The sequence below is a fragment of the Diadema antillarum genome, unplaced genomic scaffold, assembly GCF_040938485.1.
Source record: "Diadema antillarum isolate AM-2024a unplaced genomic scaffold, OU_Dant_1.0 seq00001265_RagTag, whole genome shotgun sequence".
NCBI classification, from domain to species: Eukaryota; Metazoa; Echinodermata; class Echinoidea; order Diadematoida; family Diadematidae; genus Diadema; species Diadema antillarum.
Genome location: NW_027272047.1, coordinates 1,791,332 through 1,819,090, shown reverse-complemented (window position 1 = coordinate 1,819,090; position 27,759 = coordinate 1,791,332). Strand labels below are relative to the sequence as shown.

The following is a 27,759-nucleotide window of genomic DNA, read 5'->3' as shown; positions in this document are numbered from 1 at the left end:
TGTGTGCACGCACATTGATACATGCAGGAAATGTGGTGGGACGGCCATATATCATGACGTTTAGCAGCTGTGAGGCAATCTGATGCTGTGATTGGCCTTCTACTTAGGGAATTCCCCGTCTTCACACACTCGCAGTCATAATGTACATACAGAATGTGTCACATACACACACAGCATTGTGCAGACCATATTCAAGCTTTCCACACAACACACACCCATACGATAACCACATACCAATCCACAGACGATCTTGATACAATCGCAAGCTATATAAATTTACAAATTCAAACATCTACAATCAATAAGAAACACATTCTTGATATTGGATTTCCTTGGCGAAAAACATCTTCTTACCCATAAAGGTGAGTAATTCCCTCACACACAATATCAAGTTATCAGTGTTGATTGAAATATGATGGGTAGTCCCACATGTGCAAATTAATGTCTTTATTTTATGCCTTCTTTTATGCCTACTGATATAACGAGATATCGGCTATAACAAGGAAAATGACTCGGTCCCGACCATCTCGTTATATCGAGTTTCCACTGTACCAACAAATTGTGCAAAGACCTCACTCAATGTTTGGGAAAAGACATACAACTTTCTTTATACAATATTATTCACAATCACTTGATATACTACCCTGTGATACACATACATGGGATATGATTTGGATTTGTGTGAAGAATTGTGTTTGCATGAAATAAAGTTTCCTCTTCCATTGCCCAAAGCTATACGTATACATAAGAATTAATATATGTACAAACACAGAGGTGAATTTACTTTTTTGAAGTCCAAGGTATGATTATGAGAAGATAGCCTCTCATATTTTACAGATTTCCCCCTTTCATATGTGTGTATTGGCTCCCTTTAGGATGTTAGTACACAGAAAGTCTGATGCATTTATCACTAGACTTATCAAATTCTGTATATAACAGAAATCAAACAGCACTACTCAATAGAGATAAGGTTTTTCAACTGCAGCATAACATTTTCACAGGCATATATGCAGAAATAATTTTTGATTGAGCATGGAATTTTACTTTATATTCCACATCACTACGCAGATATTCTCTTCTGCTTCCAGACTGATAATATACAGCATATAAATGTGTTGCCACTCTTTCAAGATTTTCAAGAACTCAATTCATAAGAACAATGCTTCTAGTTCAGCTATCGTATGCTATGAACTGCTTCCATTCGATACTTTCTTTTCTTGTGAAACATATACGACATTAGCACGCTTAGATACTGGTTCCATGCACTTATCGTACTTTTCATACAAATTTAAATTACAAATTTACTCTAATTATTCCTTCAAAACAAATCCCATGAGCTGCAGGACTAATCTGTAACCATTTGAAGAATGAACAAAGAAAGATTATGCGGTGTATGGATCGTTCCACCACAACATATCAAAGCCTGTGAAGATCGAGGTTCCTTCTTGAAAACTTGTCTTGCAGGGGAGAAGTGATGCTAGGCAAGAATGGGATTGTTGACAACACTTGACTTGCGTCTCTTGGTCTGGCTTCCCGACATTTCCTGACTGCACGACACATCAAAGTTGTGTTTCTGCGGTTGTGATTGTCAAAAGGAGAATAAAAATTGAATACCTGAATATAAAAATGACCCAAGTCCATAGCAGAAATTTAAGAATAAATAGAAATCATGAAATAATTTCCAAATGTTTTTAGTTTAGTCTGTTAGTGGAATGTTATTTATACAAATTTAAATGTAAAGCATTCATCTCACTCATTATCTATCTTTGCATGACTTTGTGATGGGTCTCCAAAGACAATATCCAAATTTGGAATTGGGTCGTTTTTATATTCAGGTATTCAATTTCATGACATAGGGAGAAAAAGTAGCAGAGTGTGAGGTGCAATATAACCATCCATTCAAAGTTAGTGGCTGGGCATGATTGTATGCATTTATGCTCCTGACACAATCTTACATCTAATTCAATTTTGAGCACAGTGGAGATTTTGAAGTTTAGAGTTGGCAAACTTTGTCTTAGGTACATGACAATGAAACAGAAAAAAAAAATTCTATGTATATATTTGATCTACCATGTGCTTGTTTTTTTTTTAATCTTTTTCTTCTAGGGTTGGTTACTTGTTAATGTACACACACTGGCAAATTCCAGGAATTGAAATACACTATGCTGCCAGAATAAACACTCCACAATATGCTGTGTCCAAACACATAGTGGTTTCCATGTAACATCCTATGAAAAATTTAGATCAAATGTGAACTCACCCCATCCAGAGTTGATGCCTTTCTCTTTGCGGATCGTTTTGGTAATTCCTGAATGAAGACAGAAAATACAAGGTGCTCTTCTTTGTGGTTCCAAATACATAAATTACACGTATGGTACATGATATGCACTGCTAGGCTTGGAAATATGTACAACACACCATAAAGGCACCAACCTAAACAGGGCGTATAACGTGATGCATTGTGTAACACAACTATCTGGAACATTCAGATTAAGATAAATGTTTATTGATCTATGATAGGACACAGAAATTTTGCTTCCACTTTAAATTTGTAAAATTATGTAAACGCAACGCACCTCATGGTTATAGTTGTTTCCGTGGCAGTTTACTGGAACATAGCATATATACATAAATCAATTAGAAATGTTCCTATGATAAAAATGCCTCCACTGCTTCACATTATTCTCCAAAGTGTGTACATCCTAACAACAAAACACCAACAACAGTTTGTCTATGATTTGTTGTTTCCTTCATGTAGAGAAAGTATGTTGTAATGGAGATAAAAGGATTAGCTAGCCGTTAAAATATGGACATGATCTACTGTATATGCCACATATTTCGTGAGTCTAAATTTTAGTGAATTGAACTTCCCAACAATTTCGCAAGTGGTTAAATTCATGATCGTAGAGTCCTGTACTGAACGGAGAAATGTATGCACGTATGTTACATTCATATCGGCATTAGAGTCAATATTTTGGGGTGTTTTTAATTTCGCTAATAGCAGCTGACTCGCAAATTTCACAAAAAATAAAAACCTCACAAAATATTCAGCGTATACGTATGCTATGTGGCAGGAACCCTTCAGTGTGTGTCAGGTTGCAAGACTAACGCAGGAATGTCAGTTCCCATCAAAGAGAGTTTTGCAGCCTCCCCGTGAAATGCTACTATTGCTAGATTTCCAAACTAGATCAATTCCTTAAAAGTGAGAAAAGGCAATCATTGACTGTGAGACTTGAACCTGCATCCTACTACGTGCCAAGTAAATAACACAACCACTTTGGCCATATTAGATGTTGGAAATGTGCATTACAGATGGAATTTAAAGAACATCGAATTACCTTCTTCGTGCTGTATATGTTCATGAATGGCAAATCAATGACAATTGATTCAAAAATTGATGAGAAAATTTCAACTGTAGAAGATATACAACTTAGAGGCTCACTTGATATCCAATGTGGTCATACTTTCAACATTAATATACACTAGAAAGAGTAATATGTGACCATGCATCACAATAAGACCAATAAAAAGTCGCACACGCTGATTTTGTGTGAGGATCTAAAATAGGTGAAATGGTTTAACCTAGCCAATCTTGAGTTTTTCATATATTTTCTGAAAGAGCAAGTCTTTTTCTACCATATGATAGAGTTTGGGATTATAAATGGAACAGGATATTGTGTTTTTAGCAGATTTTCTCAAACACTTTCTGGTAGAATAGTGTGATTAAGAGTAATACAGTACAAAATAGATTTTGTTTTGCATTTAAACCTGGGCCCTGTTGCATAAAATCCTTTACCGCTGGACTTACCGCTCCTTTCTAGCGGTAAGTCTTCAAATTAGCGGTAAATGTTATAATCCTTGATGCTAATTGGCTGTGACGCCTAATTTTGACGGTAGTTACCATTTAAATTCAACGGTAAGTTTTATGCAACAGGCCCCTGGCCTTTGACCCTTAACCTTTGACCTTCTGGCTGGAAATTTCCAAGAGAATCTCCATTAGGTAATACATGTATATATATATTAAGTTTTAAAACTAATAATGCAAGCATTGCATATACTAGTATATGAGGGAAATAGTAAAATTTTGAGGAGTTGACCTTGACCTTTGACCCCCTGACTATTGACCCATGACCCCTAAGTTCCCTAGATAATCCCTGAGTATGTACCAAGTTCCATGAAAATACATTGAACCATTTGCGAGAAAAGTGAAATTGTAACATTTTCACCTAACCTTTGACCTTTTGACCTTTGACCTTATGACATGAAACTCTCTCTGGAGAATCTTTACGCAGTAGTACATGTCTACACTAAGTTTCAAGAGAATACCTTCGGGTATTGCATAGGTATATGGGGGAAATAGCAACATTTTTAGCATTTGACCTTGACCTTTCGACCTTTGGCCAATGTCACTAAAATCTACTCAACTAATTGCCCAATCATACATCATCCTTGGATCAAGTTTGGAGAAAGCTGCTTCATCCAGTTTTGAGTTATCACGTAAACAGATAAATTTAAGGATTTGACCTTGATCTTTGGCCTTTGACCTCTGTCCGATTTCACTAAAAAACTAATCAAGCAATTGTCCCATCATACATCATCCTTGGACAAAGTTTGGTGAAATTTGCACGATCCAATCTGGAGTTATCACGTAAACAAATACAATTTCATGATTTCACCTCGACCTTTGACCTTTGGCCTTTGGCTGATTTTACCCAAAATCTAAGCAAATAATTGCCCTATCATAATTTATACTTGGACCAAGTTTGGTAAAATTCCAGTCAATATTACTCAAGTTATCGCGTAAACGAATGCGTACGGACATACGTACGGACGGACGGACAACCCGAAAACATAATGCCTCAGCTGGCACCACTTCGTGGCGGAGGCATAAAAAAACCCTGTCCATACTCTTCACTTTCAACTCTAATCACTTTAGAAAGGACGATGCTACTGCTTTGAAAGGTGGCATTAATCACCTACAGAACGTGTTGATAAAGCATGCTCAAATTTTAGCTTTAATCTGATGATCCCTTCATTGTTGTTGCTGCAGTAAACCTGTTCCTTCAGCAATTCTCAAAATACCTTTAGTGTCCCCAAACGAAATTCTTTTTGCCCGTCAACAGAGAACGGGCAGGTTGGTAATCCACCTGTGCAAAAGCAGTCAAGCGGTGCATGCATCCCCTCCCCATGGTCAACTACATGTGCCCTTGAACAATAGAAATATCGATCGGGTGTGATGTATGAATAGAGCGTGCCCTGATGGGCTCACAGACTCTTTTGTTCTACACAAAATTAGGCACCAGCATGCGATGACCGGGGTCAGCGAACGCAAAAATCTACTGCGATCAGCTTTGATTGCTAATGTACATGTTCATACGAGTTTTGTAGCAGAACAAGGGCAAACTAAATCAGAACAAAGGTAAAATGTACTGTGATATACGATTTTTACAACAGAAAGAGAACACGTGCTGATAGAATAAACTCTAATCTTTTTATCAAACCCATTTTTGGGGACTTTATCACACAAAGAAACATGAATTTAGGCCATGAAAGCGGGCACTCTTGTCTTCATCTTGGGAACCTGGTATACCAGGTTCCTGTACATCAGTTGCTCCCACGGGAACCTGGTATACCAGGTTCCTGTAAGGAACAACGGGTTAACATCCTGTTTTTTGTTCCCTTCATCACGCTGCTACCATGGCCTAATTGTAAAAATTAAGCGCTTGAATAGGCCCATACTTCAGAACCTCTTTTCTCAGTTCACATTTTCCAGAGTTCGCGCTTTCTTTCCAGTATTAGGATAGGTTAGGAGAGTCTACTTGAATTGAGTTTTGCATCACTTTTTGGCCCAAAGTCTACTATTTCAGGATCTGTTCTTAACTAAAAATCAATGTCTGGCGACTTTTTGTTGGTTTTGTGATGCAGGGTCACATATGCATTACGCAGAACTGAACATCAAGCACCGCCAACAGCTAGCTGCCGTGGTAGTTATTCTTGGCAATTAGGTGCAATATGATATACTTGGTGACATCAGATCTAACCTTCACCTCAATCACAGTGACACCATCTTTTCCAGAAGGCCTTCTAGAGCGAGTCCTGGACCCCGATACGTTGAGGCCAGCTGCCTGCTCAGTCAGCTTCTCAACCTGCAAGTCACAGAAAATGAATAGAACAAAATCTGGTTAAAATAACAACAGCAATATAACAATAAAGAAGGCATATATTTGGAAACTATGCAGAATTATGCAAGACCAAATCAGTGTGGTCACATAAGCTGAAATTACTTAAAATTACAGACCTCCCAACCTTTCTGACTGAAAAATAGTGATGATTTGGTTCAAAATCGCAAAGAAAGAGCAGTTCCCATAAAAGCGTGTTGTAAAATTATCAAGAAATATATGAAACTCCTAATGAAACAACAGCTGCTGAAAATGGTCAAAGTTGTCAAAGATTCTCTCCTACAAATTCAGAATGGTTGGGAGGTCTGTAATCACAAAATTTTACTAATACTTGGCAGTCATGGAAGAGAATAGGTAACATTTGTCTTGTTTTCCAATTTGAGTGTATAATGGGGCACCAACCCACCATCTTTGCAAATCCTCTGTTGGCAGGAAATGAAATGGGATGTTACATATATGTGAGCTGTACCACAACTCTTTTTTTGAAATGAAAGTCCATTTCACTTCTTAATCCTATATCTTCAAAAACTTTTCTTGCTATTAAAACTGTGAATTAAACAGGAGACTCCCATTGTAACGGAGTCCTTCAGATCAGCAGTTTTCTTTCGTCTTAAATATCATAATTTCATTATAGCCAACCAGAAAAGTATATAAAGACATATACACAATAATCTTTGAACCTGAATTTTGACTTCATCCAATCAGAATTTTGTCACAATTATGTTTGTTGTAACGGGAGTGCACTATGAGATATATGAAAACTGTCATATTTCATATGCTATGGTTAAGTATGACACTAACACGAGATGATCTGTGGTACATAGTCTCCATGAATTGACCCAAAAGTTGACACTGTACCTCTGTCTTCGGCGTCTTCCTCCGCTTCAGACCCTTCCTGTTCTTCACGTTTTCTGCGGCCACGTCGTCGTCCTGATCCTTGCTCTGCTCCGCCTTCCCATCATCCTCTCTGTCTTCCTTCTCTTCACCTCTATGCTTGGTGAGGTATTTCTGGAAGCCGTGCGTCAGGATTCGCTCTCTGTTCACGACCTTCACCAGCCTGCAAGAGAAGACATGAAATCATTGAGCAGAAATATGAATCAACCCATACCTTACATAACAAAACTGTTAATGCTGATTTTGTTAATGTTATTGTGTTTTCTAATCTATTTGTATGAGTAGCAAAGTGCGCTTAGAAACGTCAGTATGAAGCGCCATATAAATGCAATTATTATTATTATTATAAAAAGTTTACTTTGATAAAACATTTTTCACATATTTATAGGGATTGCATCATAAAATCACTGTGATGTCATGCCGATCAGAAGTATACACGTAAATCAAATCATACCACACTTTCAAAGTTATAAGCACTTTATGAGCACTTTTATAAAGTGTTCAGGTTGACCTTCAACTAGGACACAAACTACACGAAACTGTTTTAGTTGTTTGAACAAGAGTCACACAAAAAGAAGTATAAGATGGAAAAGAAAGGGACAAGATGCGGAAAGGGAGTAGAACAACACTGAATTTACTCCTGGCAGCAACAACATTCGAAGAGAGAAATAGAGTACCCACTTTCAGTTTATCAATATAAAGCAATATAAAACCAACTGAAAAAAAAAAACCTATCAACTATGTTCTTGGGGTACATTTTCTTCTTGACTGAAAAAGAAAATGGCACATAAGTAAACAGATTTGTGATAGTTCTCACTTTTTCTTCTTCGAGTCTGGTGCACAATATCCCTCTCTCTGCAGCCTAGACAGAAGACCCTGTGCAATGCCGACCTCAATGGCAAGCCGCTTGTGGAGGCTGGGAGCAGTGATGCGCTCCATCTCCACCACGGCCTCCAGGGTCCGTCTCCACAGGCAGGTGGCGCGGACCTCAGCCGCATTCAGCTCACTCAGATACGGGTCTGTGGGACCACAGTTAGGATCACCAACCTGGATTTGTTTTATTTAATGATAGAAATAAGTTTTTTCTGCTTAATTGTGACACTGGCATAATATGTACATCTTGCACTCACATCTCATACACCACAGAAAATGCATCTACACTTGCTGTTCCTGTTACAATATGATAGTGAAATGCTAAACATCAGGTTTTAATATGAAATGAGCAACACATACCAACTGGTACAGACCCTTGTGTGCAAATTAACACATAGTTTTGCAACACCTGTGCCACGGACATCTATGTGAAGACAGAATTGTATATTTGGAAGTGCTAATTACGAGTAGTGGACCATGCAATTACCAAAAAATAAACTCATTTAAACTGTAATTGCTTTCCTGATAAACAGACATTAAGGAAACAAAAACCTCACAGTCTAAAAGTCTGTTACTATATGTGCTATATTATATTTCAACCCATTGAGGATGGACTGAGTTTTCTACACCATTTCCTATTGACACTTGCCAGAGTATACTCGGGACTCGCCCTCAACGGGTTAAAAGCTAGTTTATTGAGAGAGTTTTAATAGCAAATCTTTCATGAATCAGGACTTCCTGACAGTTTTGTGAGGGGTTAATTTCGCATTCATGGCATATGAAAAGAGAAATGTACGCATGCACACCACATTTTAATAAGTCAGGATCAAAGTTCATATTTCTGCTTGTTGTTAAATTCAGGAATAGCACCCGACTTATGAAATTCGTGAAAATAAAATCCCTCGGAAATATATGGCGCATACGGTATATATTACTTACCTTGGCACACTGGTTACAGAAGTGCTTTTCAGGGACATCCTTCTCATTGGTAATCATGAAGCAGACAGCGTGCTGCCAGTAGCGACAACTCTCACATTGGATCATCAGTCCATCATCCTGTGAGAAAATATTCATATCACCAGACATGTAAAACTGATTAGACAATTACAGGGATTGCAAAGTTTAAGTTGAGACCTAACTTCAGGTTCCTAACATTGTTTGGTGAGATAATGAGAAACCTCCTATGACATGTGAAAAAGGATGTACAATTCCAAGAGGAATTCAACATTTATTTGATGAAAATTGGTTTTGAAATGGCCGAGATATTCTAATAAATTACTCTCTTATTACAATCGCTTTGTTTTGCTTTGTTTTTGGATGTCTCAGCCATTCCAAAACCGATTTTCATCACATAAACTTTGAATTCCTCTCAGAATGGAATGCTCTGTAATATTTCATCAGTGGTTTGTTGATATCTCACAAAAAGTTAAAAGCCCAATCCTCATCTCCACTAATATCATACCATCTCTTCAAGGCTTGTGTCTTCTTATAATACCCTTTTCATTATAGATATCCGTTTATACTTAATACAGTCTTCACCTCCCACAGTAAGTAATCAGTTTACCCTTCTGAGGTATGTCATGGCTGGGCTTGATCCATACCACAGAATCATCAATGTAACGAAAGCAGATTTTTCTATAAAAATTATTTCCTTTCTGAGATTAACATACATTTTGCATGATAGACAGATAATAACATGATAATTTACAAACTCCTCACCCTACAAGCACAAAGATTTTGAAGACCAAAAGAGCAGATATTGGAAAAGTAGTGATGTGGGGATCAAAGGGTACATGCTACAGTTCAGCCAGCGATCAAGTTCCCCCAAGATCGCGATCACGGGCGATCAGTGATTGCATATGCGCTCACTGATTGTATGCAATTCGGCATACAATCAATTGATTGCGACATATCGCGTATGCGATTACTGATCGCCCGTGATCGCGATCTAGGGTGAACTTGATCGCTGGCTGAACTGTAATAACAACCTCATTGTTGTGAAGTAGTGTTTTCGTTCATGCCCTGCAAAAAGCTGTATACTGACCCCTCGTCATTTTGTGGCTGATCTTTGCATATTTGCCCCTCCAAGCTGCTACCTATGTACAACAAACAGGCAACTCCTGTCATAACAAAGTCCTGGGAATTGGTAGTTTCTTTATTTATCTCAAAATTTACTTATACGTAGCGGAACAAGAAAATACAAAAATGTATAGACAATAATTTTGGGTGAATTTTCATTTTGTTGGATCGAGGATTTTCACTCAAGCCATGTTTGTTATATCGGCCACCAGTGCTTTGTAAACAGTACTTTACATGCAAAATTAGGCTGAGTGTATGTACCTCATTAGAGCCACAGGGGCACTGGGGGATGTTCTCTTCTTCATCTGCCATGGCGCTACTCTGGGAAGCCTCATCTCCTCCGCCTGTGATTGGACATCAAGAAACCTACTTAATGCAATGGTACTCACATTTGTATGATAATATATTAAGCTTGTTCCTATCTAAGGATTAGAGGGGTTTTTTAATGATAACTAATAAACTAAACATTAACAGGGAACAAGAATGCCTTCATTTTACTCATAGCTTAAGTAGATGAAAGCTTTATGATTAAGAAAAAAAATCAACTTTTCTAATTATGTTTTGTTTGCAGGTTAGCACATCCTTCTGAGTGTTTGATTGGCACAGATGTCTGAAACTAATTGCCACTAGATAGAGATTACCTAATTCCCTTTGATAATTTCTATCATTTTGCCATAGCCTCCAGTTTGACTGAGGCAAACTGTAATGCCCAAGTGGGTTGACCAACTCACAATAGGGTCAAGCATGGAGGAAATTATCTGAATGCTACTGAAAAAGCATCGCAAATTTAACTTTTTATGCGCCATGTTCGCAGGCTCGACACAGTCAACAGCTTGCCATGTTCGCATATTCTGCTCAAATGTACAAACCTACCCAAACTGATCAAAAATCGCCAAATGTCAGAGTACATTGAAAGAGTTTCTTGCAATTCAAATCCTGTCACATTTAGCGTGCATTTTCTGTGGTGATTGACTATCAAGCGATATTCCTTACTGGATTTGATAGTAAATTCTAAGTTTCTGTCACTGTTCTGTGTGTAAAAGTCATGGGTCTATAATAATATAGCTTCTGGTCATTGTAAAGAAACACAATCATAGATTTGTCAGTCAATTTACATTGAAGCAAACCTTAGCAGTTTTTCTACAACTTTGTCCATAATACATGTCCATAGTAACAAAACTGTACAAAAGTTACACTGATTTGAAAAACAGACTGTTTTCCCAAAGCATGACTGCGTTGCTGTCTCAGAATAATGTGGCACACAGGGAGTTTACACCGTGGCACATAGAGTTAACCGACATATTAGCACTTATTGGGGTTTATACCTATAAGAAATGTGATACATCAGGGAAATAGGCTAAAAGGAAAGACAAGACATCCAGCCTCACTCGGTATATTTGGACTGCTGTCGGGCACATCTTCTCCTGTCTTTGGCTCTGCAATCTTTGATTTCTGGCTGCCAACCTCACACTCCTGAGGGGAGAAATTCAGAAAGTATCTCACAGTATCGTTACAGCTCCCTTTTCAATGACGCATTTGCTCCGGCATAGTTGCTCCAGTCTTATTTTCTCCAAGGACTTAGGGTTAGGGTTAGGGTTGTGATAGGGTTTTGGGTTTAGTTTGATGTGAAGATTAGGGCTAGGGTTAGGATTATGTTTGTGGGTAAGTTTTATGTTTGGCAATAGCATGCAGATATTTCATGGGAGCAATTGCCCAAGGAGCAAATGTCATGGAACCCCCTTTTCTGAAATTTATTCTACGTACTCATCTCTTGAGTTTGTTCAGGATCTATTCCTCCTTTTTATGTGATAGAGTAACTTTTTGTTTCTGTTCTCTCCTCATTTATATATCAATTCTTATTCTACAACCACGCGACAGCTTTGATATAGATTTCCTGTTGTTGACAAAGCTATGTTCAATACTGCGAAAGTGGAAATCTTCACGGTGTAGAAATTTTTGATGCATTTCGTGCGAGCAGAAACCAGCCCGAAAATAAAAGCATGCAAACATTTTGGCTTGTTGTACGTATGATTCCGTAGAAATACAGACACCCAAAGTTTATCTGACTTAATTGACAGAGCGCGCACAGTTGCTCTTGCCAAACTATCCACTGTTACAGAAGTGCTGTGCTAACATTGGTGCATTTTTTTATGACATACCCCCGGATAAATCCAGGTTTTTTGTTCAATTATAACTTCACACTGCGAATGTGCTTTGAATGATAATACTGCATATATTAACAGGGCCCCGTTTCATAAAACTTGTTATCAATGACAAGTTGTCATAGTTGTTATAAGCTACTGAAATCCTTGCATCTGACTGGCTAGGAACAAATTTGTCACAGAAATGTGGCAGTTGTCACTCATAACAAGTTTTAAGAAACAGGACCTAGGTCTCTGAGATAAACAATCATGTTGAGGAAAAAAATTCACACTTTTACATAATCATCCACAGCTTCTCATTTTAGTTTTACAAAGTGTATGTTATCATACCTTGTCATCCTTCTCCACATCTTCCATTTCCAAGTCTTCCAGCTCCTTGTCGCATCCTTCTTCCATCTCCTGACTCCTTCCTTCTCCCTCCTCCCTCATCTCAAACTGCTTCTTGTCCGTGGTAATCCTCAGTTTCACGCTGCAAAATGGGATTCAAACAGAGCACACGCAGTGACTTTGTTGACACCCCCTAATCGTTTCACTGTGATATTCTATTCATGACAACATGGACATAGCTTTCACATAATTCTCACTTTTTAAATCAAGGTAAAAAAAAAAAGTAGCAATGTTTGGACACTTAAGCCAAGTCCTTGAGCAATGTTTGCGTTTCTATTGGTTTGGGATAACAATAAAAATGAAGAAACTGTGTTGCTATTGGCTTGACGTGACCATCCCTACAGAATCCAATGTATGTAACCACTCAAATGGAATGTTTCCCAAATGCTGAAAAGAACACCAGTAGCAACCAGAAAAACTGATTGTGCAAAGCACATGTTATTCAAACAAAATCTTGTACCTACTGTAAACGTGGAAATTTTCGCGGTACATTAATTTTCGCGGATTTCGCACTACGTTTGGCTAGCACGAATTCAAAAACGCGCGAATATATCTTCGCAATTTTCCATGCACATTTTGAACGGCCTGAATTGTGTGTGCTTCGTCGATGATACTGCTATGTAGTACAGACATGTTTACGCATGTAGCAGTATCATCGCACGCACCGCACGCACCAAGCCCAGGCCGATTATTGGTGTGCTACATCCCCGCGACTACAGTACTAGTACTACAGTACATGTATCGAGTAAAATCAAAGAGGTTAGTTGAGCGCTTGTACTCGCACTCGCGCCGCTCGCTATGTCGCTTATCGTACGCTGGCATCGCTGGATGAAAACAGCGACTGTGTATTAACCCGCTGCGGAGCGCGAATTTAAGAACCCGCGAATATGTATTGGAACCGCTCAGCGCGAAAATATTGACGTTTACAGTATATGTACCTGTGTATAATATTCAGCATTATTACCTCTCTCTCTCTTATTGTGTTACCCAAATTATCGCACACTATCTGGAAACCATTTATGTATAACTCTGTTGTGATTACTTTAAATTCATACTGTATGAAAACCTGTGCTCATAGATCCTAGCAAATGACACAGTCTTATGATTGCTGAATATTGCAAGGAAAAAAATGAAACATAAAAAACCCTTTCACAGCATGCATGGAGACAAAATGAGTGATACTCACATGTGGAAAGGCTGTTGATAAAGAAGGAGAGAGAAGTGAATTACATTCATGTTGAGCAGATGTCTTTGGCAAGCTTCAAATGAAGAGGCTGACAAAAGAACAATCAGAACTTTGACAAAGCAGTGTTTGGAAAACTTAGCACCGAACCTTCTTGACAAATAGCCTAGCAGACATTACACCATGATGAAGTATATGTTGAGCACACTCTGAAACATTGACAAAATCCTCTTGATATCCATTGCTGTTGTTTTTTGAGGGAGTAATTAGCATCAAGATGCCTTTCACCTTGGCTGAAAACCTCCACTGTATTTGTAGAAAAGAAAAAAACACACAACATTTTAAGGACCTTTCATAAATGCCACAGAGAGAGGATACCGTAGCCCTTTTCTTGATAAATGGTGCAAACACAACCATGTAATATTGGGCCAGGTGACACTAATGAACTGAAAGACTTGTTGCAAACAATGAAGAACCTTTTCCAGGATAGAAATACACTGTAAGAGGGTACACTTTTGGAATATTTTTGCAGGCAAAAATAAGCCCTTCATGTTTTATAGCACTACTGTATGTAGTGCTGCACTATAATCTTATGAAGATGGGAAACTCTCGTGAATACATTTTTGTCCTCCGGACGTATGCAAGCTATTCACCTTTTCTCATCTAGAAGTTTCTTGCAAATTCAACCTCTTTTACCTGAAGGAAGCAGCACATTTTCCAACACTTTGCTTTGGTATAAAGACAATAGTGATCATGTATCTATGGAGACTAATTTTCAGAACAGAGTTATGCAGGGATGATAAGAAAGAGGCAAGGGGGTGGGGGGGGGGGGGAACCCTTCTTTCACAGACCTAACATCCCACATCATGCATGACCAAACAGAAAATAGTAACAGCAGATGGTGCAGTGATTTTATTCATTAATTTTATCTTTTATGGGCAGCACAGGTGGTCCGGGAGGGTATTTCATAAAGCTGTTCCTAAACTTACCAACGACTTAAGAACAATTTATCAGAATTTCTATAATTCAGCACAAGAACTGATTACCAGTCGTTCGTAACTCGTTCGTAACTTAAAGAACAGCTTTATGAACCCCCCCCCCCCCCCCCACGTGGTATAGAGTTCAGAATTGCATCTCACACATCATACTTACAGTGGACACTTCCCCAACCCTCAGGTTGATGGGCTCCTCTTCATAGGAAAAGCGATCTGTATCTGACGCCTTGAAACCAGGTGGCTCATAGTCTGCTGGGGTGACTGTGTTAGGAATGAAATAGCAACAACTTACATTCCCATTCAGCTCTTGCCACCTGCTGTTCTGTCAACTTTATTTTGTATTTTTGAATTAACCCATTGAGGACGGGCTGATTTTGCTACAACACACATTTCCCATCTAGACACTCGCCCGAGTATACTCGGTACTCGTCCTCGATAGGTTAATCCTCTTCCTCTCAGTAGTACAAACTAACAAAGCTTCAAACTGTAAACCCTCCGCCAAAATGTTTATTGGATCAAAATGGACTGTGGTTTATTTTTGTTTTATGATGGTCAATGCCAAATTATATCATTTCATTTGTGTTCGTACTGACATGTCAAATGAGAGAATCTTTACAGTGACTAGAAAAAAAAATCATAATTCTGCACTGTGCAGTTATCGATTTGAATTGAATTGAATTAAACTGAATTGAATTGAATTGAATTGAAATGATTTGAAAAGTTGTTTTATTCATCAATAATCATATCACTATTCATCAAAATGGCATACACATTCAAATTTGTAGAAATGCTCTTTTAAATCTTTGTGTGTCACATTTGTATGCCTGACTTAGCCTACAGCTCTCAACTTTGCATATTTTGCTCAAATACACAAGCTAATCAGTAAAGCACAGTACAGTAGACTCCCATTATAACATGGTCCTATGGGACCGGCAGTTTTCTTTCGTTATATACATCTATATCGAAATGTTGTTATAACCGAACAAATGTGACCCGCTACAACAAAAGGATCCTAAAGTTGCTGATGGGGGAGCCAAGCATGTCCCAGAAAAATGCAATTTTCAGGCCTTTCCTTTGATTATTTAGCTTCGGAATTTCGGCAGATGATAAGATACATTAGACTACAAAATTATGTTAAAACAGAAATCCGAACGTTTTGACAGATTTTGGTGATCTGACTTCAAACTCGATTATCTTGGCTCACCCGTCAGCGACTTTAGGATCCTTTTGATGTAGCGGGTCACAAATAAACAATAAAAGTACATAAAGTGGATAACGTTATAGCCCGATCTTTTACTTTGTTAAACCAGAATTTCGTTATATCCGTGTTTGTAGTAACGGGAGTGCACTGTATGTCAGATTATACTGAAATCGCCATTGCCATAGCTTTGTCACAAAACTACATCACTGCACAGCTTGCAAGTTTCTCTGCAACTTTGCCGTACTGCATTTCCAGCATAAATGCTATAAAACATTACATGGCTTTAGAAAAACAGAATTCCCAAAAGCATTTGTGCCTTGCAATCTCAGGTCACTGGAGCAGGGGATGGAGAATTGAGAGGACATACCATCGTCATAGTAGAGAAGCTTCATGGTCATCATGACTTCATCAGGCAGAAGGCGTAGGGACTGTGTCATGACCAGGATGGTGCGAAGGAGCTGCAGGGTGGCCCGCTTGGTTTGAGCCTCTGTGTGGGCTCCCGCCATCCTCTCCTTGTTCCTGGTGTGAGGATAGCAGGGTGGGAAAAGTTAAAGGACAAGTCTGCCTTCATATACTTGTTGATTAAGTGAATGCAGCAATATCACTAGAACACATCAGTGAAAGTTTGGGGAAAATTGGACAATCTGTTCAAAAAGTGCTGATGTAAAGCATGAGACATTTCATTTGGTACTTCTGTGGTACTCCTGTGGTACTCCTGTGGAACAAATTTTTACATAGCTCATGAATATTCATAAAAAGCAATCTAGATTTTAGAAAATACATAGAAGACTTAAAAAGTCAAAGTATAAATGATGGGACTTACTTTGGACTTTAATAAAGATTGTCTAATTATGTCATGTTATTCCCAACGTCATAAATATTGTTATGAAAGTGTAATTTCATATCTTGATAATAAAGCATTACCTAGTTACTTGTAGTAACCATGCCTTAATGCATTACGGATAGATGGCCATATATACATATGTGCTGATACGACCGATGACTGACTAGGAATAGGATGATTATATAGATCTATTATAGGACTAGAATGGCACTTGGCCATATGAGACTCTCGTTTCAGGTTATGTTAGGAGTAGGACAGGTTATTAAGTAGGGTCATGTTTGCCTGAAATCCATCTCTCACCTATAATTCCTTGATATGTGGCTAAGATTCTCCCAGATTTTTTTTTTTTTTAATCTATCCTGTGTGGTACTCTCCTGTGGTACCATGGTAATGCTGTGTGGTACTGCCCTGTGGTAATGCTGTGTGGTAATGACCTGTGGTACTGTCCTGCGGTAATGTCCCAAAATACCACAGGACAGTTCCTGTGGTACTGTTCCGTGGTACTGGTCCTGTGGTACTGTCCTGTGGTACTGTGTGGTACTGCCCTGTGGTACGTCCCAAAATACCACAGGAATTCCTGTGGTACTGTTCTGTGGTACTGGTCCTGTGGTACTGTCCTGTGGTACTGCCCGGTGGTACTGCCCTGTGGTACGTCCCAAAAAACTACAGGAATTCCTGTGGTACTGTCCTGTGGTACATCCCAAAATACCACAGGACAATTCCTATAGTACTGTCCTGTGGTACTGTCCTGTGGTACCATCCTGTGGTAATTACCACAGGAGTACCACAGGATTTTTTGTAAGGGGAATTATGAATTTTTAAAGTATACCTGCGCAATCACTGCTGGACAAGAAGACTACTACTACAGCGTATGGTGTCACATGTGCAGAACGATGAAATAAGGAAAATATGAAGAGAATTCGAGGAAATTTTATCTTTTAAAAAAAAATGCACATTTCCTTGACTTGTCAATGACAAATTTTAAGGGTAATATTATTCCCCCTGCATTCTAAAAGAGGCAAGTCAAGTCATAAAGTCAAGTCAAGCGTTCTTTCTTTATGCAAGAGAAGTGAAAACATCTTGAATTTTCTTTGTTTTCTTTATCATTGTACACATGTGACATCACAAGCTGTAGTATTGTTCTCATCCAGCAGTGACTTAGCAGAAACTTCAAATATTCATAACTTTTGAACAGATTGTCTGATTTTCCTCAATCTCTCACTGATGTGTTCTACTAATATTTCTGCATTCACTCAATCCACATGTCTATGAAAGCGGACTTGTCCTATAAGAGCTGTGCACAAGCAACTGAATAAATAGGCAGAATGTGACAAACCAGATTCTGCACGATATTGATATACCCAGCTACATTCCAACTGCGGCTTTGTATCACCTTTGTAAATCAACTCCATGTACAGAGTGTCTACTTTGAATTATGGAAAGTATCCAGTTGGGTTCTGCAGCAACTTACTTTGTTTGATATGAAACTTTTCTCTTTTTTTTTTTGTAAAAGTAAGCTGCACCTTCTATCAAGAAAAAGCAAACATTTTGTACCAAGAATAATCACTGGAGGTTATGTGTGTAAGAGGGTTGAATACATAATGATATACACTGCAAATGATTATGTACATCACTAATCAAACACATCAGGTTCATTCTTCACACCTTTTTTAAACATTATTTCATACATAAAGGCATCTGTTGTTTGGAATAACTTTGACTTGCTTCATTTTTTTCATCTTGACTCAGATGAGATTTTCATAGCTTCTAGTGTTGTTAAAAATAACATGTAACAAGAAACTCACCTGTAGATATCAACCTCGGGACCGTGTTGACTGTAGCTGAATTTGAATGTGTACGTCTCGATGGCAGTCTGAATTAATAGCGGTCAATAAAAAGACTTTCATTTGCAAAGAAACATACCACTATTTAGATAAATTTCATAAGCAGTATTTCCTCCTTCACAAGTGATATGAAATTTCCTTGTAATGTACTTGAAAACGGCAGCTGGTATCATTAGACTTTATATGTTGATTCTCTGAGATTGAATGAAAAATTAATCTGATTTTGTGGTATAGAATGCTAATATCCTTTGCATTGAAAGATTTACTCAATGGATGTGGGTGTAGTCTACTTTAGCAGTGTAAAAATCATTATTAGTTATAGCCATCTTTACTTACTGCTTTCATATCCTTATGGTAGAATTGATGATGTATTGCTTGAAGTTCTCATGAACTTACCAAACTATAGGGTTTCAATACTGATCAAGGATATAGTGCAAACCTCCAGTGGGCTTACCTCTGTATGAACCACCTCCACCCATGAAGATTTGAAAATGAACATGTTACTTAAATAAAGTGATTTGAGTACGTCACTACTTGGTGTCAATGTACACTTGTATGTGCTTTAAGTTGACAAGGTTTCCAGAAGGTCTAACAATTTACTTATAATGATACAATTATACACATGATCCGTTTATACTCAATGTAGAGAAAGACGACTGTAAAATTATAATGCTTTTTTATTGTAATTAGTGTAGCAGATGGTATGTTCCATAGATTTTTGACATCAAGTTACAAAGTCACAAACAAGCAAGTGCAGCATGCATTGTAGCTCCACACAGAAAGTAGAAAGTCCTAGTCCATTTATTACACATTTTATCCTTTGCTTGGACAGTACTTATGCCATGTATTGCTTTGCTATATTATTACATTTTGTTCTACATGTACTTACATCAGGATCATTTGGGTCCACATACATCTATAGAGGAAAAGAATGAAAGGAAAATTGCATCTCATTGGCTTCTTCTCATGGCAAGCATGCAACCTTCCATACCTCAATCACCTTTCTATACAGTGGGATGAAATCTTCTGACTGTGAACACCTCATTTTGTTCACTTGCACAAAATTACTTTGAGAACAGGTAATTAAGCCACTTTGCCGGTTTGGAAAAAAAAAAATGCAAACTAATTACCAAGCAAATCATGCATATTTCTAATTCATCTTCTATAACTACAACCCACCAAAATATACAAAAAGAAAATATTGAATGCAAAGTGACAAATTGAAAGGTGCAAGGGGGGAAAGTGGTTTGAACTCTTTATGTGCCACGTTCGCACGCCCGACTCAGTCGACGGTATGCCAACTTCGCATATTTCCTCAACATGCTCAAACGCACAAACCCGCCCAAACTGATCGATAAAGCACCAAATGCCACAGTCCAATGAAAGCGTTTCTCGTGACTCTGTTCCTCTCGCACATAGCTTGCATCTTATATGGTGAATGACCAGCAAGCGGTGTTCACTATTGGATTCTGCATTTAGATTCTAGGTTACTGTCACTGTTTTGTGTGCAAAAGTCATGCCTTTACAATAAATGTATCTAAGTAGTCATTTGAAAGGAAAACAATCGTAGATTTGTCATACTGTTTACATCAAAGCAAAGCTTGGCATTTTCTCTACGACATTGCTCCCTAAATAGATTTGAAAAACCGAATGATTTCTCAAAGCGTGAGGATGTTGCTGTCTTTGAATAACGTGGCACACAGGGGGTTTACACCATGGCACATAGAGAGTTAAACTGAAAACATGAAATTTTGCCCTTTTCATTACATAGAAAGTAGTTGTAATCAGAAGTCACACCTCTAGAGTTATGATTATTCCTAGGAATACATAACTTTGACAAACAGAATCATAATTTCTTCTTTTTTTTTTGGCTTAAACATTAGTGATGAGGCATTATTGTGAAAGAAGACAATGATGTTTATATGACATTGAATTTAAACAGTGAAAATGTAGAGATCACTTACCCCAATTATCATGGCCCTGAGCTGCACACAGAAAATAAGAACAAATGGAAATAATTTCAAATATATGGCACAGAAAAAGCAAGCAGAATTCCATTGTCCATAATATTGACTACCATTGCTCGGTGTGTGAGAGAGCAATTCAAACTTTATGCAACCATATCAGGACTCAACATTAGCGCTGGCCACTCTAATTGGCATCGGGCCACCAAAGTTATATTTCTGCTCGCCGAATTGGGGAACTGAACATTCAAATGGATTTTTATATTTCCTTTTATTTCGGACCACCATGATTTCTGACTTAAATATCTCAGAGGCCCAAATGGGCCACCAGACAAAAAATTAAAAGAAATTAAAAAATAGAAAATAAAGGTTTGCCTCGAACACATAAACTACTGTGAACAGAATGTTTGAGGATGTTAACAACACCATACTGATAAGGGTCAACAAAATTTATGGATAACCATTTTTAATGTGGACGTACAAAAATTATATCAAGCTAAAACTGGATTTTGCAAAGTATTCTGTAAAGGGTAAAAGGTCGAAGAAAAAAGCTCTGTATAGAGATTTCATTTAATCCTGGATAAATGACATGCTACACACAAAAGACATTAAATGTTTAATAAAAGAATAAAAACTGTTTTTAGCTACTGAGATCGTTGCATCTGAATGGCTGAGAGCATATCTGTCAGTGGAAATTCCTGTCGAACACTCAATGAAATTCCCCCTCCCTGCAAACTCCATTTTTGAAGGATATTTGAAAACATCCTACATTGTCCAAGATGTAATTCCATGTCTATCTGCTTACGTATTTCTTGTCCAAGGCATCGAAGCAACCTTTCATCCACTTGATCACTTGGCAGGCCCCAGGACACGCGCTGTCATCTTTCAAAACTTTCAGGTTTAGATCTGCACACATACATCAAACAAATGAATCAAAACCTATGCCAACCTACAGCAGGGTGGTCCACGAGGGGTTTTAGCATGTCGCTGCAACATGCTAAAATTCTCCTGCAACATCCTCAAAAGCCAGCAACATGCTATGCAACATCCTCAAGAATTTGCAACAAGCTCAAAATAAAAGTATTCAAAGATGTGCAAAACATGTGCATAACATAAGAAACGTCAAACTACCTGGTACTTAGATATTTGTGTGTAAAACATGAGAGAGAACATTGAATGTAAGCAGCACAAAGAGAGATAAGCAGCAAAATATTGCGTACTACGCACTCATTGTGTGCGCTCCGCGCATATTTAATTTCTGCAATATTCTCAGATTCTGAGCTTGCAACATGCTCAAATTTCAAGCTGTGGACCACCCTGCTACAGCAGGGTGAGGGAATATTTCTATCATAGAGTAGCAGTGTTGGAACCCCTGACTTGGGGAGAGATACCACACCTTGTACTTAAGTCATGGACACAAAATTGAAAGTCGGCATCCTACAAAATCCTTGCAGAGGTTACCTGGACACTCAACTCTGTAATATTCCTCACATTTTTTTTTTCAGAATTACTTGAAATGGATCTGATATGAAATTTTCATGAACACAAAGCCTTTAATAACATTCATCACACATAACTATAACCTGATTTTTTTGACTATTCTTGCCCTTTCATTATCAATCCTTGGAATTCCTTAAATTTGCTTTCACCTGATTACTCTTCTTTCTCTGCTTTTTCATATTTCAGCATCTTGTCATATTTTTTCATATTGTCCATTCTCAGTCATTTTCTCATGTGCTTTATCTCCCTCCAATCATTAAGATGCACATAACAGTGTACATTAACTCCTATGTGTGCCACATCATTGCAAGACAGCAATGCATGAGCACTTTTGGAAAATGTTCTGTTTTTCAAAGACAGTATTTAGCTTAATTTCATAGAACATCATACTAGACATGAAGTACAGAAAAATTGTAGTAAAAATTGCCTATGATCTAAATTCCATGACAAACATATGGCTATTTTTTTTTTCATGCAAATAAATGGTCAGTTCATAAAACCTATATTAAAGAGACTGCAAACCTATGATTCTGAGTCATGATTGTCAACACATACTTTTGGGAGGCAAGACTTTTTGAAGGTACAAAGAAGTTACAACCTTGACAGAAAATCAAGATTTACTCAAAAGAAAAAAAAATCCCTTTTGACCATCCCTATTCATTACCTCGCACAGCAATTAAGCTCTATTTACTGTAACATGCTACAATCTATTGGTTAATTTGTGTGCAGTTTTTGCATTTGAGCAAATCTGGCAAGCCATCATCTAAGTCAGGTTAAGTGAATAGAGAATACAAGTTAACAAAAGCAAGAAGACATCATGGTTGCATGGTTGCTTTATGCTCACCTTCTAACGACCTGTCCCCAAAGGCATGTTCAGGAAAGATGGTTCTCAGGTATGTTATGGTTGAGACGGCGACAGCAAGAAGTTTCTTCACAAAGATGGCGGACTGCTGGTGGGTTACCTGGTCTGGTGGGAATATTGCTGACCACTGGAATGCAAGATTAATTTTATTTATTGATGCTACTGCCTTTCAACAAGTGCGCGTCCTTCATGGCATGATTATGCTCGTACACTTGCTTTAATAAATGCCAGTGGGGAACTTATAAGTCTGCTACTGTAATATACAACATCAATTTGATTGTATGAATGTCTTCCATGGCCAAATTTAAGAATCTTGAGAGCTTATATCAAGCATATATAGAGACTTTACATACCCTAAGAGTAATAATGATTTCTGGGTTATTATGAACAGTTTTCAAATTTTAATACCCCATGCACAAACTGTATGCATTTACTGTTGAAAATGAAGAGGGATATCTAACTCCAACTACATTAAGTGAAAATTTAGATTTAGTCATTGAAGTACAGTTGAACCTCTCGTATCCGGACAAGTCGGGACCGGGGCTCATCCGGATAAGGGATTTGGCCGGATACGGGAGACTCAATGCTTTATACATGTACATATACATACACATGTACTGATGTAGCCCATTGTAGTACCACATGTAGTAATGTGTATACTGCAACCTTTTCATTGTTACAATCAGTAACAGACCCCAAAATAGAGGTTCGTGTTTGCAAGAATGAAATCATTTTCTTTTATAAATTCTTGGGATTATTTACCTAAATAATTATTAAGAAATGTATCAAGTATGTAATTCATGTGTGTTTGTGTAGGAGTTCTCAAGGAGTTGGGAATCCCCCTTTCCTCCCGTAATTATTAAAAAAAGATTAAAAAATCACGGCGAGATTGCGTCCGGATAATAGAGAGATCCGGATAAAGGGAGGCCGGATAATAGAGGTTCAACTGTAAATCCAAATCTTTCAATCAATTTGTGAAGTGGTTGACATAAATCATTATTACAAGATTTTCTGATATAGTTTACATTATTCCAACAGACACTTTTACATCTACTATAGATATGAAACTCAGTTTATGAACAGCTTCTTCTAATGGGAACAGCTCTAGTAAATGGAATGTCTAAACTCTCGTATTCTCCAGTTCAGACTCTGCAGAACATGGAGGTTTTCTACTTTTAGGTGTAGAAATTTCTAGAATCTAAGAAGAATCTAGATGTATGTATACTGGATCTAGACATGTTTGAAATGTTCTAAAGCGAAGAACTTCCCAGCAAGAAGAATACAAGCTGCAATGAAGTAGCACTGTAGACTTTCATTTCACACTACCTACACAGGAGAACCCCCCCCCCCCTCAAAAAAAAAAAGAGAAAATGTGTGAATAGATGCAGAAAAAAAGAAAAAGAAAGGAGCAGAACAAGTTATATTGTGATATTCTGAAGTTGTAATCAATCAAGTACAAATGTGCAAGTCTGTGAATTGAACCGTTAGTGTAAATGTAGCCTGTGCTGTAGTGTATTAAACCTTACCTTCCATTTGCCCTGTGTATTACTATAGGCTTTTCTAGATGTTCCATAAAATCTCTTGGATGTTATTTTTGTTGATGTTGGAACAGGGCTTGTAGAGACTTCTATTTCTAAAATGATTGTACCACTTGTAACGGTATCAGATCAACGGGTCTTAAAGTACAATTTTCAATTGGAAATTTGCTCCATGAAAAAAATGCAAATTTAATTCAGAGTACCGGTACCATATATGCTTTATTAGGGCCTCCAGAGCAAATGAGGATGAACTCACATAATCACAGAATTGCTAATTTTGGTTTGTGTTTGATTGATTACAAGTTACAACTTCAAAATTAAAAAAAAAATAAAAAAAACATAGAAGCCTAACAGGTTAGACACTAACTTTTTCATTTTCATCATAACTAACATAATCAAAATGTCACTGTCCTGTCCTTCATAATACTATTTTAGCATAGGTAATTTTTAACTGCAACCAGCCCCAACGCATTGCGTAATGGGGCTGCACACTGTCAGGATCATGACAGGGGTAGTATATCAACTTAAAATCGAAAAATTTCTTCAATTTGAAGACCTACAGGTGAAGTTGAAGTGTGGACAACAGGACTGGTAAAGCGCAACGTTTGGTTCTGAAAATAGTCCCTTTCTGTTCGAATTGATGACTTAATGTGGCTCGATCAGTAGAGAGGAACCTGCTACAGTGCTACTCAGTAGGCCTATGCTATGTCTACACTGAATTGACGGCCAGCGCATGCGCACAAATTTCAAATCCATTAACCGGATAGGATGTCGTTCTCCCAGGTTCCTCTCAACCGAGTCACATTAAGTCATCAATTCCGAGAATTCACGAACAGAAGGGGACTATAGACGATTGGTAGAACCAAACATAGACAGAAAGATCCGTCTGTCCGGAGGACTCTTTTGTATTTTGCCATTAACGGAGGGGATCCGTGAAGCCAGACGGAGTCTCCGCGGAACATTCCCCGACGGACAGATACAGACCGATCTTTCGGTCAAAACCAAACAGTGCACGTTAGAAGCTCTACCTGTAAGTGTTAAAAATGCTACAACATATTGCTAGGCTGTTGTCAACACTTCAACTTCACCTGCAACTTGCAAGTCTTCAAATTGCAGAAATTTTTTTATTTTAAGTTGATATTTATCCGCGATACTACCCCTGTCATGATCCTGAATGCTACAGTGCGCTATGCGTTGGGGCTGGTCGCAGTTTAGATAATTTTCTGCTTCCACTTTTTTTCATACAAACTAAAAATTGCCAAGGTGGATCTCCTCTTTTTAAAATTCCCTTAACATAGGCCCTAGGAGTAGAATATCTAGCCGTTTACTATTACTGGTTAATCAAAGTCTTTATGACACATAGGACCTACCTGCCCTGTTTTTGTCTTTGGACGTTGTTGAGTTGCAACAGCCATTCTGCCACACCCTGTGTGAGGTTATAGTGTGATAATGAAAAATGATCAACGAAATTGTAGGTTTGACCTTGAGAATTTCTCGGTGAATTGCTACGTTGAATGAAGATTGATGACATCCACTGTTCGGGTTATATAGACCAGAGAGACTTTCACAAGTTAAAGTAAGTTGGATCTGATCGGATGGTGTGCTAGAAATAAAAAAAAAACATTAAAAAAAAACCTAGCCTAGCACCATAAAGTTAGGTTCAACCGCAAAAATGATGGCCGGTCTTTGCAGTATCGCACTCCTGACACTCGACAGTTCAACACAAACTCAATCAAGCAAAGGTTGCCCATAAAAAAAAAAAGCAGTCATTCATACTGAATCATAGCAACTGTGTTTAAAACGTTACACGTCAGTATGTTTAATTAGATCTAAACATGTAACATGTTAACTGCTAGTTACTAAACTAGCAAGCGACTTTAATTTGTGGAATGTACAATCCTACGTGGACTTCACAAAAACATAAAACTTCAAGACATTCAACACCAACTGGAACAGTACCTAATTCGTAACAGAAATACTGTGTAAAAAAATCCTTACAATCTCCTCTTCTCGACGGTGAAGCCAGACAGTCAGAAGGACAACATTTATACTAACGTTAACGTACGTTGCGTTACACACGGCGGCCGCGCGGGCGCGCGCCACATACTAAAATCACATCCAGATATGTGGTTAGTATGATCACATCACATGCACACGTCTGGCGCCGTGGTTGCATGCGGCAGCAAGCAGCTAGCTAGCTAGCTAGCTGTCTGCTTGCTAGCGCGCGCTGCGCTCGTCAAAGAGGTTCTTTGACACAGCGCATTTCATATCGATCACATCCGCATGGTTATGATTGTATCGCACGCCTTTTCCAAAATTGCGCGCCTTAGGCCATGGGCTAGTGGGGGTCAACGTGCACCCCCTCTGCACCTAACATTCATTGTTGTTTCCATGTAGCCCTTGGTCTGGAGAGTCAGAAAAGTGATGTTAACAAAAAAAAAGTTGGGTCCCAAGACCCGCCCCTTGACGTTTTGTGACGTCACTTCCGGAACGACCTTTTCGCGAATACGGGGGAATAGCATTTGGGTATTATCCTAATAAAGTGGTCCCCATGCCTTTATTTTTCATTGATAACCAAAGATTTTGGTATTTCCAGATTCCTCAGAAGATGGGAAATATGATGCAAAGCAAAATTTAGCAATATAAGCCCTCAGTTTGTCGTCATCGACAACGAAATGGACAACGATGTCGACAAAATTCAACAAAATTTTACAAAATTTGTGCAATTTTTCAAGTTTCACCCTTTAAGTTTGTATATTTTTGTGAAAAATTTGTTAAATGACTTGAAATTTCTTCTGGATATTAAATGAATATCCCTTTTTACGAAAACAAAAGATTTTGGCCTAATTGTAATCCGATCTTCTTCTGTAGACATTCGAGTGCGCATGTGCGGTGTCTGGAAATCAGCCTCCAAAATGCCTTTTTTTGATGTCCAGTATCAAAAATGAGTTACAACGAATCTTTTTATCATGTAAATTCACAACTTTAATCAATTTTTGCAATCAGCAATCACCTGATTGAATAAAAGTTGCTTTAAAATGAGAAATCAAAGATGACTATGGTTCTTTTTGATGATGACGTTGGTCACGACATCGAAGATGAAGACGACGTCAAAGACTAGAAGTACGACATAGCAGGGATTCGTTTACAAATCTCATTTTCAATTGATTGATTTTAGCGATAGATTTACAATAAAGGAAATCAAGATGAATGAATTTTCAAATCTACTGGCATTTTATTTCTTTGCAATAAAC

At 38.0% G+C, this 27,759-nt stretch overlaps 1 protein-coding gene across 1 annotated transcript; it reads right to left on the bottom strand.

Moving 5' to 3' along the window:
* Positions 1-1,477: 1,477 nt before the first annotated feature.
* On the bottom strand, positions 1,478-25,920 carry LOC139745443 (uncharacterized). The gene is made up of 18 exons (XM_071655831.1): positions 25,876-25,920; positions 22,950-23,094; positions 21,411-21,511; positions 20,606-20,626; positions 19,531-19,557; positions 18,603-18,670; positions 16,321-16,472; positions 14,910-15,013; positions 13,761-13,771; positions 12,518-12,656; positions 11,414-11,498; positions 10,287-10,369; positions 8,886-9,002; positions 7,891-8,120; positions 7,038-7,236; positions 6,048-6,146; positions 2,261-2,308; positions 1,478-1,573 (listed from the first exon to the last, which is right to left on the bottom strand). The coding sequence occupies exons 1-18, from the start codon at positions 25,918-25,920 to the stop codon at positions 1,478-1,480; spliced, it is 1,770 nt and encodes a 589-aa protein (XP_071511932.1).
* Positions 25,921-27,759: the final 1,839 nt, after the last annotated feature.